The 17,861-nt window shown below is 40.1% G+C and overlaps 2 protein-coding genes across 2 annotated transcripts; both read right to left on the bottom strand.

Annotated features, from left to right (window-relative positions):
• Positions 1-121: 121 nt before the first annotated feature.
• LOC138595285 (ADP-ribosylation factor-binding protein GGA2-like) lies at positions 122-11,459 on the bottom strand. Its single transcript, XM_069666651.1, has 16 exons — positions 11,360-11,459; positions 10,406-10,490; positions 9,890-9,965; positions 9,283-9,381; positions 8,826-8,949; positions 7,202-7,302; positions 7,041-7,121; positions 6,801-6,938; positions 5,579-5,786; positions 5,289-5,468; positions 5,128-5,195; positions 4,938-5,050; positions 3,476-3,630; positions 3,175-3,344; positions 1,987-2,097; positions 122-1,259 (listed from the first exon to the last, which is right to left on the bottom strand). The coding sequence occupies exons 1-16, from the start codon at positions 11,400-11,402 to the stop codon at positions 1,149-1,151; spliced, it is 1,863 nt and encodes a 620-aa protein (XP_069522752.1). The 5' UTR covers positions 11,403-11,459; the 3' UTR covers positions 122-1,148.
• A 1,085-nt stretch (positions 11,460-12,544) lies between these two features.
• ears2 (glutamyl-tRNA synthetase 2, mitochondrial) lies at positions 12,545-17,861 on the bottom strand. Its single transcript, XM_069666300.1, has 10 exons — positions 17,536-17,861; positions 17,092-17,247; positions 16,768-16,957; positions 16,498-16,648; positions 15,971-16,292; positions 15,747-15,855; positions 15,278-15,428; positions 14,758-14,888; positions 14,526-14,661; positions 12,545-12,789 (listed from the first exon to the last, which is right to left on the bottom strand). Exons 1-10 carry the CDS (start codon positions 17,681-17,683, stop codon positions 12,694-12,696), a joined length of 1,590 nt encoding a protein of 529 aa, XP_069522401.1. The 5' UTR covers positions 17,684-17,861; the 3' UTR covers positions 12,545-12,693.

Here is a 17,861-nt window from a genome sequence, read left to right on the forward strand (position 1 = left end):
AATGAGGCTGGGTCACTTCACTTTCAATCACGAGCCTGAGATGAAAATAACCATGAAATCCACTTTTAGTTTTGGATTGGGACAATTTGACGAGACACAAGTTAAGCTCGCTTGTCGTGTTACAGATTTTAACTGCATTTATTGACATTTGGCAGAGCAGCGCACTACGGGACTGACAGACAACAGACAACAGAGCTTCAAGAACACATTCAGATTGGCCTCCAGAATCTTATGGCAAACCTTAGATGCAGCCTGTTTTTAACTTCTGAAGGCCTTAGACGATTAAGCAGATGAATTTGTTCAAATCAAAAAGCTTCAAGGTATAAAAAAAATTACATTTACAGTAACTAAGATCCTACTCCCAAAACGGAAGAAAACACAAGCAAATAAAGAACTTATCTTCAAGATTTCAGGAAAAAAAGTGCAGTAAAAACTGTGAAAAGTTACTTGATTTAGCGGCAGTTTCAGCGGTAAAGATCTTTCCTATATTTACTCGTGTTTTAAGGTTGCACTGGTTTGAGCTCCTGTTTAAAATGTGGCATCAGAGCAATCGTACCATTAAGTCCTTAAGTTCCATTCAAAAACCTAAAGCAAAAACTTTCAGTCATGCACAGCAAAATACAAATCTTTCTCACGTGCACACACACAATCCTTAAGACAACCCATAAATACAACATTAAAACACATTCACTTCCAACTGACGGCACTTTGGGAATCCTGAATGTCACAAAGGCTCAGACAAGCAAAATAAATACCAAAGGTCAAATGCAGATGTCGGACCAGCAACATGCCAGCGTACACAGCGTACACATTGTATTCTGAATCTCTCCCGACAGGCAGGAGGCAGCCGTCACAAAAACAGCACATTAGACAACAGCAGAATATCAGAGTACCTAAACTGTCTTTTTTAGAGTAACAAAACTACGTCACACTTTGAAATAAAATGCAGAAAAGTCCTCCAATATAAAACTAAATCCTTTCGACTGTAATGTTGTTGTGTTGTTTGTTTACCTCCTGAGGGTCGACTGCAGGCTCGCTCACGTTCCCTACCTTTGTTGTTGAGTCTGCATTCACTCTTAACTGCCTTCAAAGAACACATTTCAGTTTCCTTTTCAGAGTTTTGTTTTGATTCTTTGATCCAAAAGTTTTTAGTTGGAAATCAAAGACGTCCAGTCAGGAAAGTTGTTGATCTCTCCGGTCTCGTTCAGCGGCTGGCCTCCCTGCGTCAGAGTCATCTTGTAGCGAAGGCGCACCTTTCGCTGAAGGACACAAAGCAGGTGTCAGATTTACAGAGAGAAGATGGAATGATTAATGATTGTCTTATTTTATGCAAAGGTAAGCATTGCTCCTAACTATGTTCTGTACATTATTATAATGTCTAATACAGAGTAATCTGTTTATCTGCACCGTTAATGTCATACAGTCTGTATTTTGTCTACATACAGGACTGTACAAGCCTACTAAAGTACACTTTTATGCTACTTTTAGCTGCTAATAACTTTGCAGATTCTGGTTGATAATACAATTACAGCCAACATATAATTTATTATTTATTAATTTTGTTTAAATAAGATGTTGTTTTTTTATCCCAGAGGGGAAATTCACAAGCTGCCCGGTAATTTATGAAGTTATAAAAATTAGCCTCATATTTACCGGCTGCAACATTTACCCTTATGATGCTTAAACCTCAAATAAAATGTCCATTTAAACATAATAAGTGATGAAAGTACTGAAACTGTGTCACAAACTGAGAACAATATATATATATATAATGTGTACATTATTCTGATATGGGCCATTCTGCATTAAGAGTACAATACAGAACAAACATACATGAAATAAAATGGAAAATTTAAATACACTGAAATAGAATGATTTATTTTATACACAACTACCTACGTTTATACATTTTATTTGCTTAAAAATAACATTGATATAATCAGTCACTAACACGTGAATGTGTCACTGTAAACCATCAGCACTCACCCTCTGAGGATTAGCCAGGAGGAGCACCTGGGAGATGGCAGGAGGAGGCAGAAGGGGGTTGTAAGGAGGAAGGTGAGTCCCTGAGGCAGGCTGAAGTTTCACCGACATGGTCTGCAGGAGACGTATTAAAGTCAATATTAACCCCATATTCACCTCATTAAGGAAAACAGGTCATCACAGGTGAAATAGCTGTAAGATGGGATGGGAAAACAGCATTAAAATAAGTATTTACAAATCCCAAATTGCTCCAGGAGGGGGCGCCAGTAACAAGATGAACTTGAAACTGACACTGTCATTGATTATTTTCCATTGAAAGAATGTGCAAATATATAACATACTATTTTTTTAGACAACAAAACCAAATGTAGTCTGTTATTTTATTGTGCTCTTCCCTAAATTTGGGCTGGGAGTGTTTCCTTACTTGAATAGATGAACTAAGGATAAATTATGTTTTGTACGTTCAGATTATAAAGTCCATTTACAGTCATATGAATACAATTGACTTTACGCACGCAAGTTTTTAGTCATTTTTAAACTGCTTGTAGTGTCCGAATAGCAGTTCAAACCAATCAAGTTATTAAATTCCAGTGAAATGAAAAATGTCATTTTAATCCTTTTAGATCCCATCCCCGGTAATATTGTGCATCTATTTGACAAAAAACAATACAGAAAATCCATTTCTTCGTATTCTTATATCAAAATCTGATACCAACCAATTTCAACCAATAATATCATGACATCCACCTGTCAATCAATCTGCAACATTTAGCCGCAGAGCACCAAGAACGCTCGGTCAGTTAGCTCGCTGTGGAGAACGTCTGTCTACGCCCACTTCTCAACGATCAAATCAAATCCCTCTAATGATACGTCCCGCCTGCACGTCCTGTTTCACTCGGAAATACGTCACGAAACGGAAGCTAGATACTCTCGAAATGCCGTTTCAGCTCCACTTTAAATTCACAATGACACAAAACACAGAAAAATAACACATTCTCACATTAGAGAGGCAGGAATCAGAGGACGTTTTACTTTAACATAAACCCCGTAAATACTCAACATTCAAACATATTATCTCACACTGTAGTATGAGTTTGAGTGTCGTATTTCAAACTTTTAAGAATGTCTCTAGTTTAACTCTGCAAACAAAATAACACTTTACTTGCATCTAATGAAAAAAAACTGCATTACCTTTTGGACAGCAGCTTGAAACATGAAGTCTTTCACAGCAAGGGGAGATGTGTTCACGGTGGAGAGGACGACCACAGCGACATCGGGATGACCCGGTGCAGAGTCTTTAGCAAAATGGAGAGAGACGTGGATCCCACTCTGATCGTATAAAGTGATCGGCTCAAGATGACCTGCGAACAAACAAGAACACAACAGACGTTTACACAGGAGATCCAGAGGCGTGAAACACATAACAGAGAAGTGGTTGTGAATTAATCAAACAAAGTTAACCAAGCTTTTCTGCATATAACCTGAAACTTACTGGCCTTGATGGTCTCCACTGGAACAAAGATATTTTTCAGGACTTGTGGAGGACACAAGCTCTGCTCCAGTTCACCTGCAGATCCAAACACCTCATTGATTTGTTTCTGCACCTTGGAGGGGGAACCTGACTCCACAAGCTGTTGATTGTGTGACCTGATAGAGGAAATAAAATAGGATGGTGTATGAAGTCAGAGAACATCTGCATAAATCATTTAAAATCTTTAAAAATGTAAGAGCGAAAATAATTCTAAATGTTGCAAAAATGTCAGAAACAAACAATAACAATGCAATAACTTAAAACAATAATTGTATCTTCTTTTTATTTTACATAAATGCACAGCACAAGCAACAATTTTGTGATAAGGAAATACCTGAATATCTACATTTGAACCATATAATTTAATTTGGAGTGTAATTATTCTATATAAAAACACAAGACAAAAGTCAGCCATCTTCCTCTTGATACAGATTATGATGATTAATAATCACTACATACTAAAGATTAAACTCAGCATTGGAATAAGCATTGTTAATTCAAAATGAATCACCAGCATCCACAGTATAATCTCTGATATCGCTAATGTTATTTCACACACGCGCTGCACTCTTGAAAATTTCCCCGACATTGTCTGAGTGGGCTGCCTGTGTGAACACAAACTGCCTAATTTCGCCCCCCACCCCCGACTTCATGCAAATGTTCACAAGAAGTCGCGGTGAGTAGCTGTGTGAACAGAGGAGGCTGTACTCAGGAACATTCACCGCAAGCGAGTGGGCGGGGTGATAGTACATATGTGGTAACTCTGGAAAATTTCAGACTGTCTTAAAGGCCCCCTCCAGTGAAACTCAAGTGTTTAACCTTGTAAACATCTCCATGTGGTGTTCTTCATGTGCTACGAGACATATCAGGGACAACGTCAGCAGTCATCTCCACGGCTGAGCCTGTCTGCTTTTAACCTGCAGTGTACCAAGGACAGGCTGAACAACACGTTTTCAAATTGGCAGGTTTGAGACGTCACAAACCTAAGGAGCCAATCCCGTTAATGGACGGGGTGACGCAATGCATATCATTACGTGCAACCTATGGCAACCACTTTCGCGATGTGCGAGCCAGCTGTAACCGTCAACTACTAATTACTACATTTCGAGCTAGCTGAGTTTCAACAAGTTGTCACTAAACGATGGCAGAGACGTGTTTTGTTTTCGCGACAGAGGGGGCAGTTAGAAATTTACATTGGGGGCGGGGACGATGCAGATTCAGGAATGTTTAATGAGGGAGAAGGTGGAGATGCCTTGGGAGGATTTTTACAAGTTAATGAAACGTATTCTGCAGAACAACATATCAAACACAATTATTTCAAGCAAAGCATTTTGTATGTCTTAAAACATGACAGGAGCTGGTCTTTGCCAGGAGTGCACGAGTGAAAAGAGCTAAAAAGTCTCCTTTTTTCCTCCATTCTTACCAGTTGTTTGTCCCATTTGATGTCGTGCTGCTCCCCCCACATCCACGCGCTCTCAACATCAAGCCTCCTCCTCCATTCTGCTCAGGAATCTTTGTCTGAAATTCTCCATTAAGCTGACAAAAAAGATTAGCTGTGATAAAAACTTTATCCAAATCACCTTTTAACTTTTGTGTTTACATCCGAGTCTCACCTGCATCAGTTCTTCAAAATACGACCTTGACGTCTCTTCAGTCTGTTCTGAGACTTGATTATGTAAATCTGTAATTACACGACAGAACATCTTTAAAATAAGAGAGAAATCCATCCATGTCAGAGAGAACACACTAGAAGCGGGTACAAATAAAGGCCTACCTAGTTCATTAAAGTCCTGGTCAGCTGCTGGCTTGAAGGCATTCTCCAGAGTAGAAGAAAACACGGGTGAGGAGGATTCGAAGGAGGGAGGCGAATCGGCTTTTCTGCAAGTCTGTGGAGAGTCCAGCGCTGACAGGTCGATGAGGTGGTAGCTTTTTATCTCTCTGGGGCTCTTTGGAGCTGGAGGAACAAGAAGAAACAGGATTAAAAAACAGGAAGAACAGAGCGGAGTCAAACTCAAGGTCAAAGTGTTTTCCTCTGAGACGACTGAGAGAAAAATAAGGGCCCACCATTATTTTTATCTTCTTCCTCACTTCTACTTCTTTCTTTTCCGCCGTCGCTCTCTCTCCTCCCCACACGTTCTTTGTAAGCACTGACTACGAGCGTTAGCTCGTCGTTGGCCGCCAGGACCTGTGCCAGAGCTGCATCGTCGTCCATGGTATCGCTCGCCAGGCGGAACAGGTTGGGCCTCATTCGATCGCAGCGCTCGTACAAGGACTGCAGGGTAGGATAAATAAAGAGGTGCACTCTGACCCAAACAAATTCTCCTCTACAGTAAAGGAATATGCAGTACATGCTTTGCTCTGGGAGAATATCTGTACACTTGTTGGGCACAAATACCACCTTATTGCCTTAAACTTCCTTATTTAAGCTGTGGTTTTGTTAAAGTATTTTTTCTATTAAAAACTCAGATTAGGGGAGAAAAAAAACCAAGGGTAGATAAACTCCTGGTGCATGCCCATTAGCATAATGTTAATTTCCATAGCCTTAATTTATCACATTTAGCAATTAAATGATGCTATTTAAACCACTGAGTTCTTAGATCACTCAGATTATTGTATTTCAGACACTGCATGTGTGAGAGTATCCAAGGCAAGGTATTTTGTAGAAATGTACAGGTGCACAGATGTGGCGACAGATACCCTTTATGCACTAAATTGAAACTGTGCAAAAGAGCCACAAGTCAAATACTTCTGTCTTGGCAGCAGAAAATATCACTATATATCCTGGTTCTATCAGGCTTTAATAATCACTGATGTTATACTAAGTGCACACAGCATCGCTCTTAATATAGGGATGCACTTTTTGTGGCTGCTGCAGGGGTTATAACTGCAATATACACATCACCATTGTCTATGTGTGCTCTGTATGTTTATGAGCACAATGGGAGGTTAAGAGAGTCAAATGAGCCTGAAGCTCCTTTCCCACTGGTCAAAAAATCTGCTAACGCCCGCAAACACCCGGCTTTTTTGCTCGGTGGGAAAGGAGACAATCGGCATTCAGACCCGTGTAATTATCACCTCGGCTCCGAACGGCAATGATAGGAACACAAAAGCCGGGTCAACAAGCTAATCTCCTCCCCCTTTCCGGCGCGATGCTATGACACGCATTGAAGTTCCGGCCGTCTGCAGTAAGCCAGTAGGGGGCGATAGAGGGATATCAATAGCAGGACTCAATACCAGCTTCAGAAACAATGTACGGTATTGTTTGTGTGTCTAATGTCAAACATACCTTCATGTCATCACTCGGCTGTAACGACGTCCCTGTGACTGTGTGCTCCTCCAGCAGCTCTCTGAGCTGTTTGGAGCTGCTCTCCACCTCCTTCAGAGTAGATTCACGCTTTGATGCTTTCTCTGCCTTCTCCTGCTCCTGAAAACACACACATACACACAAACCAAAAAATAAATATATAATATTCATACTATGCACATATAAATGCATGATACAGACACACACCACAGCGCTCCTCACCTCCTTGATGGTGCTTTTAATGAGTCTGTTGGCAGTTTCCAGGTCTTCAGGACGAGCACTCTTCAGTAACCTGGCTAAGAGCTGATGATACAGAAACACATTTTAGTCGTATGACACTTAATGTCACATGAGCAGAAGTGCAGTTAAACACAAACACGCACCGTGGCCTTGTCTTCCTGGTCAAAAACAGAGTCTGTGGTTCTTTGAGGTGGAGGCGCCATTACTACTTTGTCTGGCAGCTTTGGATCTTTTTTCACAATACCTGAAAAAACAAAAGGAAGATGGTTTTAATCCTACCACAAAGAGAAAATACAAAGCAACAAATTAATTAATGCAACACCTGTATACATACAATACAATACAAATACCTCTATCAATCCCATTTGGTTTGGAGCAGCTTGAACACAAAACACAGTGACATACAACAAATGAGTGTTAAAAAAAAGAGCTAAATGACTAATGGGACTGGAAAAAATAGTAACAATTAAACCTGAAAACACAATAAAGAGATTAGTCTGTGAAAAAGAAGTAATCCTACCAAGCACTTAGTAGTTCGGTTGCAGAGGGGATAAGCAACAGAGAAAACTCATGTCAGGAAGAGGCCACAAAACCTGCTGCTTACAGCAGAATTTGTTGTTTGCAAGAAGAATTCAGAAGTCTTTGTTACTTAATTACTCTCCCATCTTGTTATATATATATATATAATAACGGTTTGTTGTACTATGTTATATATGCTTCACTATATTACAACATTTCACCTTATATTTCCAACACTATGTTATTTGTAAGGCTTTGTCTCTGAGTTTAGTTTCACAATAATGAGCTCTTTTTACATTATCCAGCTTAAAGCGGCTACTTGCTAAAGATTTAAATAATTTGGCATCAGATTTACAATTGATTTATTTTGATATCATATTATTGCTTCCACTACAAAACAACAGAACTGTGACCATAACAGAGGACTGCTATACAGAAATAACAGAGCAGCAGAGTGGCCTAATAACAAGCCCTGTAATAATATACTGTAACATGTTAATATGTTTTTATTTTATTACATTACAAACTTATTTATTGTAATTTGTTAATATTTCTAAATCAATACAGACATTATATATATATATATATATATATATATATATACATATTATTTTAGTGTAGGCTGCTATAGTGGGTTGGAAAATAGATACTATATGTGTACTGCTCGCTTTGTAACTTTATGGTAAATGGTAAAAGAACTGTACTTGTATAGTACTTTTCTAGTCTTCCGACCACTCAAAGCGCTTTTACACTACATGTCACGTTCACCCATTCACACACACATTCACACACTGATGGCAGAGGCCGAAGTAACAATCTCCTATCAGATCTATGCCCATTCATACCCGATGGCTATGCCTTCGGGTGCAATTAGGGGTTAAGTGTCTTGCCCTAGTACACTTCAACATGTGACTGAAGCAGCCAGGGACCAAACCACCAACCTTCCCATTGAGAGACTCTACCGACTAAGCCACCGCCGCCCCATCATATACTTCTAAATAGCTTCTTATGTATTCTAAATCCAGCTATAGTTATTTATATCCAGTTGTTTCTGCCACAGCTGAATTTACCCTCTGAGGATCTTAAAAGGCTTATCTCATATATCTGTAAACTCCTGATATCTCATGTGCATACCCAGTTCTAATTGAAGTGCAGCTCAGATCAGCCTTAAAGAGGGCACATTGATTGTTTCTTCAGTGTAAAGATTTGACAAAGTGTTGGTGTTGTGCGTGCATGTTGCATCCAGACCTTGTTTCTTGAGCATGCAGTAGGCCTCCTGAATCTTTGGTTCGTCTTTAAGCCAAAGCGTCCAGCCGTAGAGGACCTCCGTCACTCTGTCTTTGACTGGCTGCGGAGTCCACGCGCCAAAGTACTGCTCAGAAAAGATAAACCAGGTCAGTCAGGTTTTCACTGTAAAAACCTAAATGGTTTTGCTTCCATTGAGAAGAGTTCAGTGACTTTGATTTGTGTGTTTGAATGACTTTGGACCTACCAGTATCAGTTTTTCATATATGATTTATTTATGAATGGACTTAGTAGTGCTATCATATTGTCCAAATATGTTTCTATTATTATTGGTGCTTTAATTACTTTTTTGCCAATTAATTTAAAGCAGATAGGTACTCAGCATGGAAAATGTTCAGTTTGTGAGCAAGTAGTAAACTTAAAGCATAAAGGACACCTCTGTCTCCACGATCAGCAGTACCTTTGGTGTTAAGACTTTGATGAGCTCATTGAGAAAGCGAAACTTGGCAGCCTCACTGTGGAACCTCTTCCCGCAGTTGTTCATGCATGCCTCAAGAACCTGGAAAGCACCAAAAAAATATATAAATCATGAAACGCAAAACCTTTTTAATCAAGTAAAAATGACAGGAAAAGTATTTTATTCTTAGATCACAGAGACGGATCTGATTTCGCACTGCATGTTCGTGGTTAACCACTTTTCAGTATCACATGACATGAAGCACGTGAACTTCCAGAAGCTTCTCTGAGTTGCATTTTATGTCGAAACACTGCAGCTCTCCTTGATGTATAGATGACAAACCATGTGGTGTCACAGCAAATTCAAATGCAGATTTAATCCCGTATGTCCCTTGGGACATGTGATGACAGTTAGTCACAGATAATTTAACAGGGCCATCTGCCAAGCAGGGTTGCTTTTCAGTTAATGCTTCCTAACTTTAAAGACACTGTGATAAATGATGAGAATAACATGAAAAAGGATGTCCACATAGATTACAAGTATGGAAGACGTTGTTTGTTACTTTTTGTGTATCACATGTGAAGAAGAGATTAAGAATCTGATTACTTACCGTGAGAGCCTGCAGAGCCTCTTTTTCCTGTGGTGACTGGATTTTATGGGCAAGGAGACGAATGGCTACCTGTGGGCTGAAAGCAGAAAATTAAGATTTAAGTCACATTAAAATACCTCAGTGGACCGTTATCAAAGAACATCTTATTGCCAACATTAAAGATGGACTATTCACATATCTTCCACTCATTACTTGCTCCAGTAAAGATAATAGAAGTGGATCAAAACCAAAACCTTTACATAGAAATAGTAAAAAGGTCAAAGGGGAGACAGATGCTGCGGAGTTTTTTCTCTCTCTTGCACAACGGTGTAACTGAAAAGGTCTGATCGCAACATGGATGTGAAGAAACTGTTTCTCAAACATTTACGTAAAACTTTCTTTTAGAAGCAAGCAGCCTCTGTAGAAAACTTCATCACAAGTCTGAAAATTATTTTTAATACACACATGGTGGTGTGGGAGCACATACTGGTAGGTAAAAATAAAGAGAAACCTTTGATAAGAGCGCAAAAAGCTTACCCATCAGTCTCTTTGTTGACAAGCTCGTAGAAGCCCTGGATGCAGTCCCATCGGTCCTCCTGATTGTTTGGGTCGGTGGCCTGGCCTGAAACAAGTACACCGGAAAAACATTCATTCAAACATTATATTTATGTTATATTATATTTATATGCTGTATAACCTAATGAGGAAGTGACATTAAACACAGACCCGCACAGAACAAACCGGACATGTATGTATTGATAATGCGTTTTGGAATTTACATTTTGGGTTAATTGTTTGATCAAAATGGGAAAAGTGCCAATCATCATTTCCAGGATCCCAAGGTGACCTCTGCTTGTTTTGAAACAGTATAAATGACATTATTAGTGATCAATTACTAACTAAAATAGGATAGCTTTACGGCTTTTTTAAGATATCAGTAATTAGGTATTCTATTTTGGCAGCTTTTCTGCACAACATTTATCTGTTTTAAGGAGTAAATAATTACTTCAAAGAATCAAAAGTAGCACTAAACATGATACACTCATTAAATACTGCTGTTTTGGGAGGTGAAACGACAACTCTCCTTGATACTAGACTTTTAAAAATCTATTTATTAGGATTTTTTAACTATTCTTGCTAAAGCGCGCGCACCTCTGCAGCTCAGACACCTCTCGAGCGCTCGTCAAGCACGCGCACGGTGTCACCCACTTCCTGTTCGAAGTGAAACTTTCTGCACAATGCCTAACTTGCATTTATAAAGTCAAATAAATTCACACAGTCGAAACGTACACGCAAATGTAACGTCTTATCACAGTTACTAAATCCAACTGACGCCACGAGCCGACCGTTGATGTGACGTTAGCAAACTAAGCAGCGGTAGTTGGTGTTGATGTGGGACGGTGACTGACGTTAGCTACAGTTATCTAAACGTAAACAAACACCAGCGCCAAAAAAAACAAACAAGCGTGTTTATATGTCTGCATTACTTACTGCACAATGACTCCAAAGTTGCCTGAATATCACCGGTCGCCATTGCCGTCCGTCTCCTGCACCTACAGAGATGTTTAGTAGCTGATCTATGTGCGTTTTATCTGGGGGAAGCGGAGGTGTCAAACTGCTGCCAGTCTGTAGCGACATGTGACACTCACGCCCAGTCACACTCCTGACACACCAAAAAAAAATATGTTACACACCCCCTCCCCTCACTCGGTACATGAGCGTTACACTACACAGCGAAAGATTAAGAAAATGGAGGCTGAAATCCTCGTTCAGAAACAAAGTTTTGTATGATAACAAGCTTCTACTCCGCTTTACGTAAGAGGCAAATATTGTATTTTGTACACCTAGAGAAACTTAGAGGTCGTGAAAAATATTTGATATGGTTATAGATTAAGCCATCTAAAAGTAGCCCCACCTCGACCAGCAAAAACATAAAATATTTTCTAAGTATGAGAGGTTAAATGAAATGGACATTTAATAAAGTACAATTTTAAAGTGCTTGTTTTTTACATTTCCATTTTATGAAATTGTTAACTAGTGTTGGGAATTACAGCTCCTTAAAGGGGAGCCGGATCTCATGGCTCCGTTCCTTTCCAAGAGCCCTTCATCTTTCTTCTTTTTTTTCCACTCTTGAGGTGAGAGAGTGACCTTATCTGCAAGTTACTTTGCAGATAAGGTTGGGTTTTTTTTACACAAAATACAAATCATCTTTTTGATTATTAAGTATTATCATAGGTTAAACTACACACCAGTACGTACAGTACTTCAAATTAGCCATACCTTAACCAGTTGAAACATGGATGTATGATTGTAAAGAAGCAGAAAAAGTATTAAGTTAATTTCTTCATGGTGAGTTACTTTACATCATTTGATAAAACTGTCTCAATGCATTATCTCTGTGCTCTCAAACAGGGACATGTAATACTTAATCAAAATTAGTAATGACTGTTATTTTTTATCAGAGGTATCGAGTGGAATGTTTTTGTGTCCCCCTTTCAACACCTCTGATTTCAAGCAAGTATGTATGTATGTATGTATGCAACTGTCAGTTGGGGTTCGTTACAAACATTTGCAGGAGAAAGCACAAAATCATTTGCATAAAAATTCCAAGGTACTTCCCATCCTTGGCTGCGTGTCACCTGTTTACAGTTATAAATAACACAAACAGACCATCTGTTTCATAAATTAAATGTAATATTTCAAGTATATTTCAGTTATATACAGTTCATTTTAAATGTGTCCCAGCACACATATCTCTCAACATACAGCAACCTCTTGTCCTTATCAAGCTCCATCAGTCTGTGAGGTTACAGAGAGCCCAGGCTTTAATCAGTCTCTGAGAGCTGCAGAAGCTTCTGGAATCGATGGTTGACCTCCACAGGGCCCAAAGACACCATCATCTCTGCTACACTGGGCCCCTGCTGCAAGTCAGAAGAAAAGAGAGGAAGTAATGCAATCAAGCCAGACAGTAAGACAACAGACAGTCACCTCTGTCAAAAGTAATCAGAATATACTTCCTCTTTCTATATTTCTGAATATCAGCAGGGTTACGACGGCACGAGTCACTGTTGGATTTATTCAACCCCTACATTTTAGCCGAGTCATACCCATGGACATAAATAACAAAAGGGGACAGACTCAATTATAACAGTCCAGCAAAGATCTCCAAGTCTGTTTTTTGAATATTAAAATGACAAAATTTGCTGAATACAAGTTTTATTTAAAAAAATAGCAGAAATGAAATCACAAGTGAGCTGAAATAACACCAGGGCAGGAAGATGTTATAACTTCCTCTGAGAGTCGACTTGAAAAAATGTAGTGCAGGTATAGGTAGAAAAAACTACATATATTATAAAGAAATGAATACCCTTTTGTTGCAAAAATTAAGCCACAATTTTAGGACTGCTATTACAATCTAATTTCCCCTTGGGGATAAATAAAGTACTTCATCACCTATTTATTATCTACCCCACTCAGATGAAAAAAAGTAATTGCAGTAAAACCAGAGATATTATCTTTTTCATTCTAAGCATGCTTCTTTTTTGCCAAAATTGCAGCCTTTGATGCATTATGATAATAGCGTCTGATGGAGCCTTTAGCCACTAGCCTCAGGCAGCAGGGTGGAGTGTGCTAAAAAAGCTCTGGTGGATGACCTCTCTTTTAACTCCACAGCCCCAGATTCATTTTATTTTTAAAGTGGTAATCTCTAAAATCTCAGTTTCAATCTCTTTGGCGGCACCGATGGTGATAAACGGTAAAAGCAGGAGCACACTTCCCAGATATCCAGACAGTGCTGCATGTGTGACGTCCACGGTTGTCTCAGGTTTTTTGGGGGATTTCCACTTATTGTTGAAGTTGTATCTGTAGTCATCGATATTTTCTTTGTTTGTTCAGCCATAGTAGATCACTGTTTACTCGCAACACCGCTTAGCTCCGCCTACCCTCTCTGGCAGACCAACCACTGCTGGCTGATGGAAAACGCGTCACTAACTGGGCGCTGCTTGTGATTTTTTCTACGAATGTCGCACCAGACACCCAGTCCGTTATACTGCAAATGCTGCAAAGGCTTTCATCAGTGGGCCACAGGCTCAGTCACCATTGTGTTACCTCATTTGGCGATAGATAGTGACTTAACAGACATTTATTTAGCTGGAAATCTTCGAGATTATTACTTTAAACTTTTAGTTCTCTGCCCAAACAGACAGTGACTCAAGTGACATCACTTTAGGCAATTTGTCAGATTAATGCATAAAGTCATTGGAGTTCACCTTGAATAAAAATCTTCAAGAACATACAGCTAAATATATTTGAGTGAGGACACTGTGAGGACCATCTCTCATTGGTTAAAATATTTTTTTTTTCAAAAGGCAAAATGTATCCAGCATTTATCCAGCTAAGCAGGCCTGCTCATTATACATGTGTTAAATCTGAAGTTTGTAAAAGCAGCAGCCTGTAATGTATAAAAACACTTTAATGTTATCAGGAAGTGTTGAGGGTAAATAGCAGTCACACAGATGGGGATGTGTGAGGAATGACTCAGCTAAAGATGAAGCTCTGGGTCAAAGTTAGTTTGGTGTTTTCAGCCCCACCTCTACTAAAAACATTTCCGTTGTTTGTTAGTATCAGTCATCAGAGTTAAAATGATGTGTTCAGGTACCTGCAGACCACTGAGAGCCAGACGCAACAGCTTCATCACTTCTCTGTACTTTGTGGCTTTGGTCTGCTTAGCCAGAGTCTTCAGATCCTTACTGAGTCGATCCACTGCCAGCTCCCCGCTTCGCTCTGCTATATATCTGTAACACCACAGAAACAGAAATGTTCACAGTCCTACTGTAACAGCATAGTTCTGAGGTATAGTGAAATGTGCAGTGCATAAAAAATATACACACTTCAGCACTAAAGAAGCAATGTGCTGAGCCTCTGCAGTGACTGCTGCCACCTGCTGGCTGGACAGGGAAGGACGCACCCACAGGTAGGAATATGAAGGGCTTGCGAGCTCCTTGAGGGAGGAAATGTGACCCTGCAGAGAGGAAGAGAACAGTTTCATTATTACTGGAGAGGCATGGGAGCAGTTTTAAGAAATAAGAGTAGAAGCCACACAAAACGGGTAACAGTCTAAACCAAAAATGTTGAGCTAAGTAAATAAAAACCCTAAATCTGAATCACATTTTAGCAGCAATTCTTCATTACTGCAAACCGCATCTGGAGCAAGTCTTTGAAGGGAAACCCAGATGAGAAGAGGTTTTAAAGTTGAGATTAAATACAAATATATTTAGTCAAGTGCATGTGCTCACAGTTAACCTGCTGATATTAATAAAAATCGATCATCCCGTTTTAAAACTTCCGAACTCAAAATAAAGCATGTTGAAAATATCTTGTAATAAAAAGATAATTTGCTGTTATTATTACCTTACGAAGATGCAGCACCCGTCTGATGTAATCCTCCTGCAGAACCTCATCCTGGATCTCTGCTGTGTGGGCCTGCTGGATCTGCCCCTGCAGATCTTTTACCAGCAAACGGCACCGCTCCTCATCTTCAATCCAATGTTGTAGATGAATTCTGCGAGATATTACTAATTAATGAACTTATAAATAAGAGGGGAAAAAAGGAAAGTAATTCCAGCAACTCTATGAAGCGGAACACCCCCACTGATATGTTTGTTTGGTCTTGTTATTATGAGAATCATGGCAATACAGTACTGAAGAGAGAATATAACGTCTCTATCGTGATGTCACAAATCCAGCAGCTGAACTGCTTTACGGCAATTTTTACGTCATTTTGACGTTCTAATCCTTGCACATGGGTGGAGCGAACCATAGACATGCAGAAAAGGCTCAGCCCAAGTGAAAATGGACACTCTGGGAAGTCCCGACTTACCTGTTGAACTCAGGTAGTTTTTCCAGGTCTAACAAAGCAGAATGTGTTGTGATCTTTGATGGATTAAACTCAGAGATCAGGTCATCTATCCTTCGCCCCATTTGATTGGCTGAAAAACATCATAAAAAAACTCAGTGGCACATTACTTTGTTTTCTTTACATCCTTTGGTTCCTTTAACTCAATTTCTCTTCATTCCCTCTCTGATAACTCCTCCATCACTCACTGTTGAATCCAGATCCACAGTTGGTTGTGATATCCAGCAGGGCCTCTGGCAGGACTCCATCTCTCTGAAAGCTCTGGATGAAAATGTCCCCCTGCCTTTTGGACAGTTTGCTGCCGTCTTTGTTCATCAGGAGAGGCAGATGTCCGAAGGTAGGCGGTTTCCATCCGAGAGCTCTGTACATGAGGAGATGTTTGGAGGTGGAGATGAGCCACTCTGAGCCTCGCAGCACATGGCTGATCCTCATGTAGTGATCGTCCACTATGTTGGCAAGGTGATAGGTGGGAAAACCATCAGCTTTTATCACTACCGGGTCCCCTTCCACCTAATACAAGAAGATATATAGTGTGAATTTAAACTTTCTGCAGAAACAAAAACTGTTGTTTAGCCATGTTTGCAATGTCAGAGATCTTTGAATCAAATTTACTGAGAATATTCAGCAGCAAAAACGGTCTTCACCGTTAAAATGACGTGCACTTTATCGTGCATCATTTACTGTGAAGGCCACTGCAAAGAGTGAATAATCTGACCTGTGCAACCTCATGATGATTCCATCCAAAGACAAGATCCTGAAAAGGCTCCACACCTTCTTCCAGACGAAACCTGATCACATGTGGAACTCCCTGAGCCAGTTTCTCCTCAACCTGCTGGGCTGTAAGGTGACGACACCTGTTATCATACCTGGGGAGGGAGCGAAACACAGCCAGTGCTTTTAATCAGGAAAAATCAAACTGAAATCTAGATGCATTCCTTTCAAGGAGGCTCTGTAAAGCATGAGTGCATTCATGTAATCTAGCTACCTAGGTGTCTGCCCACTCCTTAAAGCCTCTTTTTTGAGCAGGTCAAGTCTCTGAGGGCTGCAGAAACAGTGGTAGGCGTGATTACTGTCGACAAGCTGCTGGGCAGTCTGATTGTAGAGGTTGAGTCTTTGAGACTGCAGGTACGGACCCAACGAGCCACCTCGACGAGGGCTCTCATCTGGAGGAATACCTGGAGGTGAAAGTGAATAAAGATAAAACATTAATTTATTATTCAGACTTTTCCCCCTCTGATATTATCAATTCATGTACTATAAACTCTAATAAACTTGATGGCCCAAATGACTTAGGTCCAGTGATTCTTACCAGCCCACTCCAGCATGTCCTCAATGGACTCTGCAGCTCCTGCTACCAGCCTGCTCTGATCAGTGTCCTCCAGTCGCAGGATGAATGAGCCTCCATACTTCTTGGCAAAGATGTAATTGTAAAGAGCAGTTCGAAGACCTCCGAGGTGTAAGAAACCTGCAGCACAGAACAACATAGTGATGGATCAGTCCAAACCAAACCAGCATAAAGGTCAAACGTTTGCTGTTTTGAGCTTCTTAACTGTAAGTTAAATCACCCAAATCCATATTTTCAATCTTTAAATCAATGATGTATTATTAATGATCAGAACATTACTCCAGTGTTGTTGATCTCTGATATGCACTGATGCTGTGGTAAAGAGAGGAGTATAGATTAATTTCTCAGAGAGCCCCACCATCCCTCTGGACACCCATTTAACGCTATGTTTTCAGGGGAGGACCTTACCTGTCGGACTGGGTGCAAACCTGACCCTCACATCTCCCTGCACCGTGGAGCAGCATCGTCTGACGGCGGCGTTCAGCTGGAGTTTAACCCGCGTGTTTCTGACCGCTGTCAAAAACTTAAAACACCTCTGAGGTAAAGTTAACAGCATCTTACTAAGTTTTATGTCCGTATCGCTAGCTAGCTAAGTAGCAGTCCAGCTTCGTAGAGGTTAACCACGGTCATTGAAACTGCAATTCAATAGACAGAAGAGGACATTAAAAATAAACGCTATAATCCTTATTTTTGACCCTCACATGTGAGTTAAAAACGGCATTTGTTTGGGTCAT

Source organism: Semicossyphus pulcher, unplaced genomic scaffold (genome assembly GCF_022749685.1).
Source record: "Semicossyphus pulcher isolate SPU_LCO1_2020_fin unplaced genomic scaffold, fSemPul1.0.p SCAF_17, whole genome shotgun sequence".
Lineage (NCBI taxonomy): Eukaryota > Metazoa > Chordata > Actinopteri > Labriformes > Labridae > Semicossyphus > Semicossyphus pulcher.

Coding starts and splice junctions, on each gene's coding strand:
- ears2 (XM_069666300.1), bottom strand. CDS start 17,683: ATGCTGTTAACTTTACCTCAGAGGTGTTTTAAGTTTTTGACAGCGGTC. Junction 17,248..17,535: donor GTTTGCACCCAGTCCGACAG/GTAAGGTCCTCC, acceptor TCTGTGCTGCAG/GTTTCTTACACCTCGGAGGT. Junction 16,293..16,497: donor ATCATCATGAGGTTGCACAG/GTCAGATTATTC, acceptor TTCTTGTATTAG/GTGGAAGGGGACCCGGTAGT.
- LOC138595285 (XM_069666651.1), bottom strand. CDS start 11,402: ATGGCGACCGGTGATATTCAGGCAACTTTGGAGTCATTGTGCA. Junction 8,950..9,282: donor TCAAAGTCTTAACACCAAAG/GTACTGCTGATC, acceptor TTTTCTGAGCAG/TACTTTGGCGCGTGGACTCC. Junction 3,631..4,937: donor TCAAATGGGACAAACAACTG/GTAAGAATGGAG, acceptor TTCCTCTATCAG/GTCACACAATCAACAGCTTG.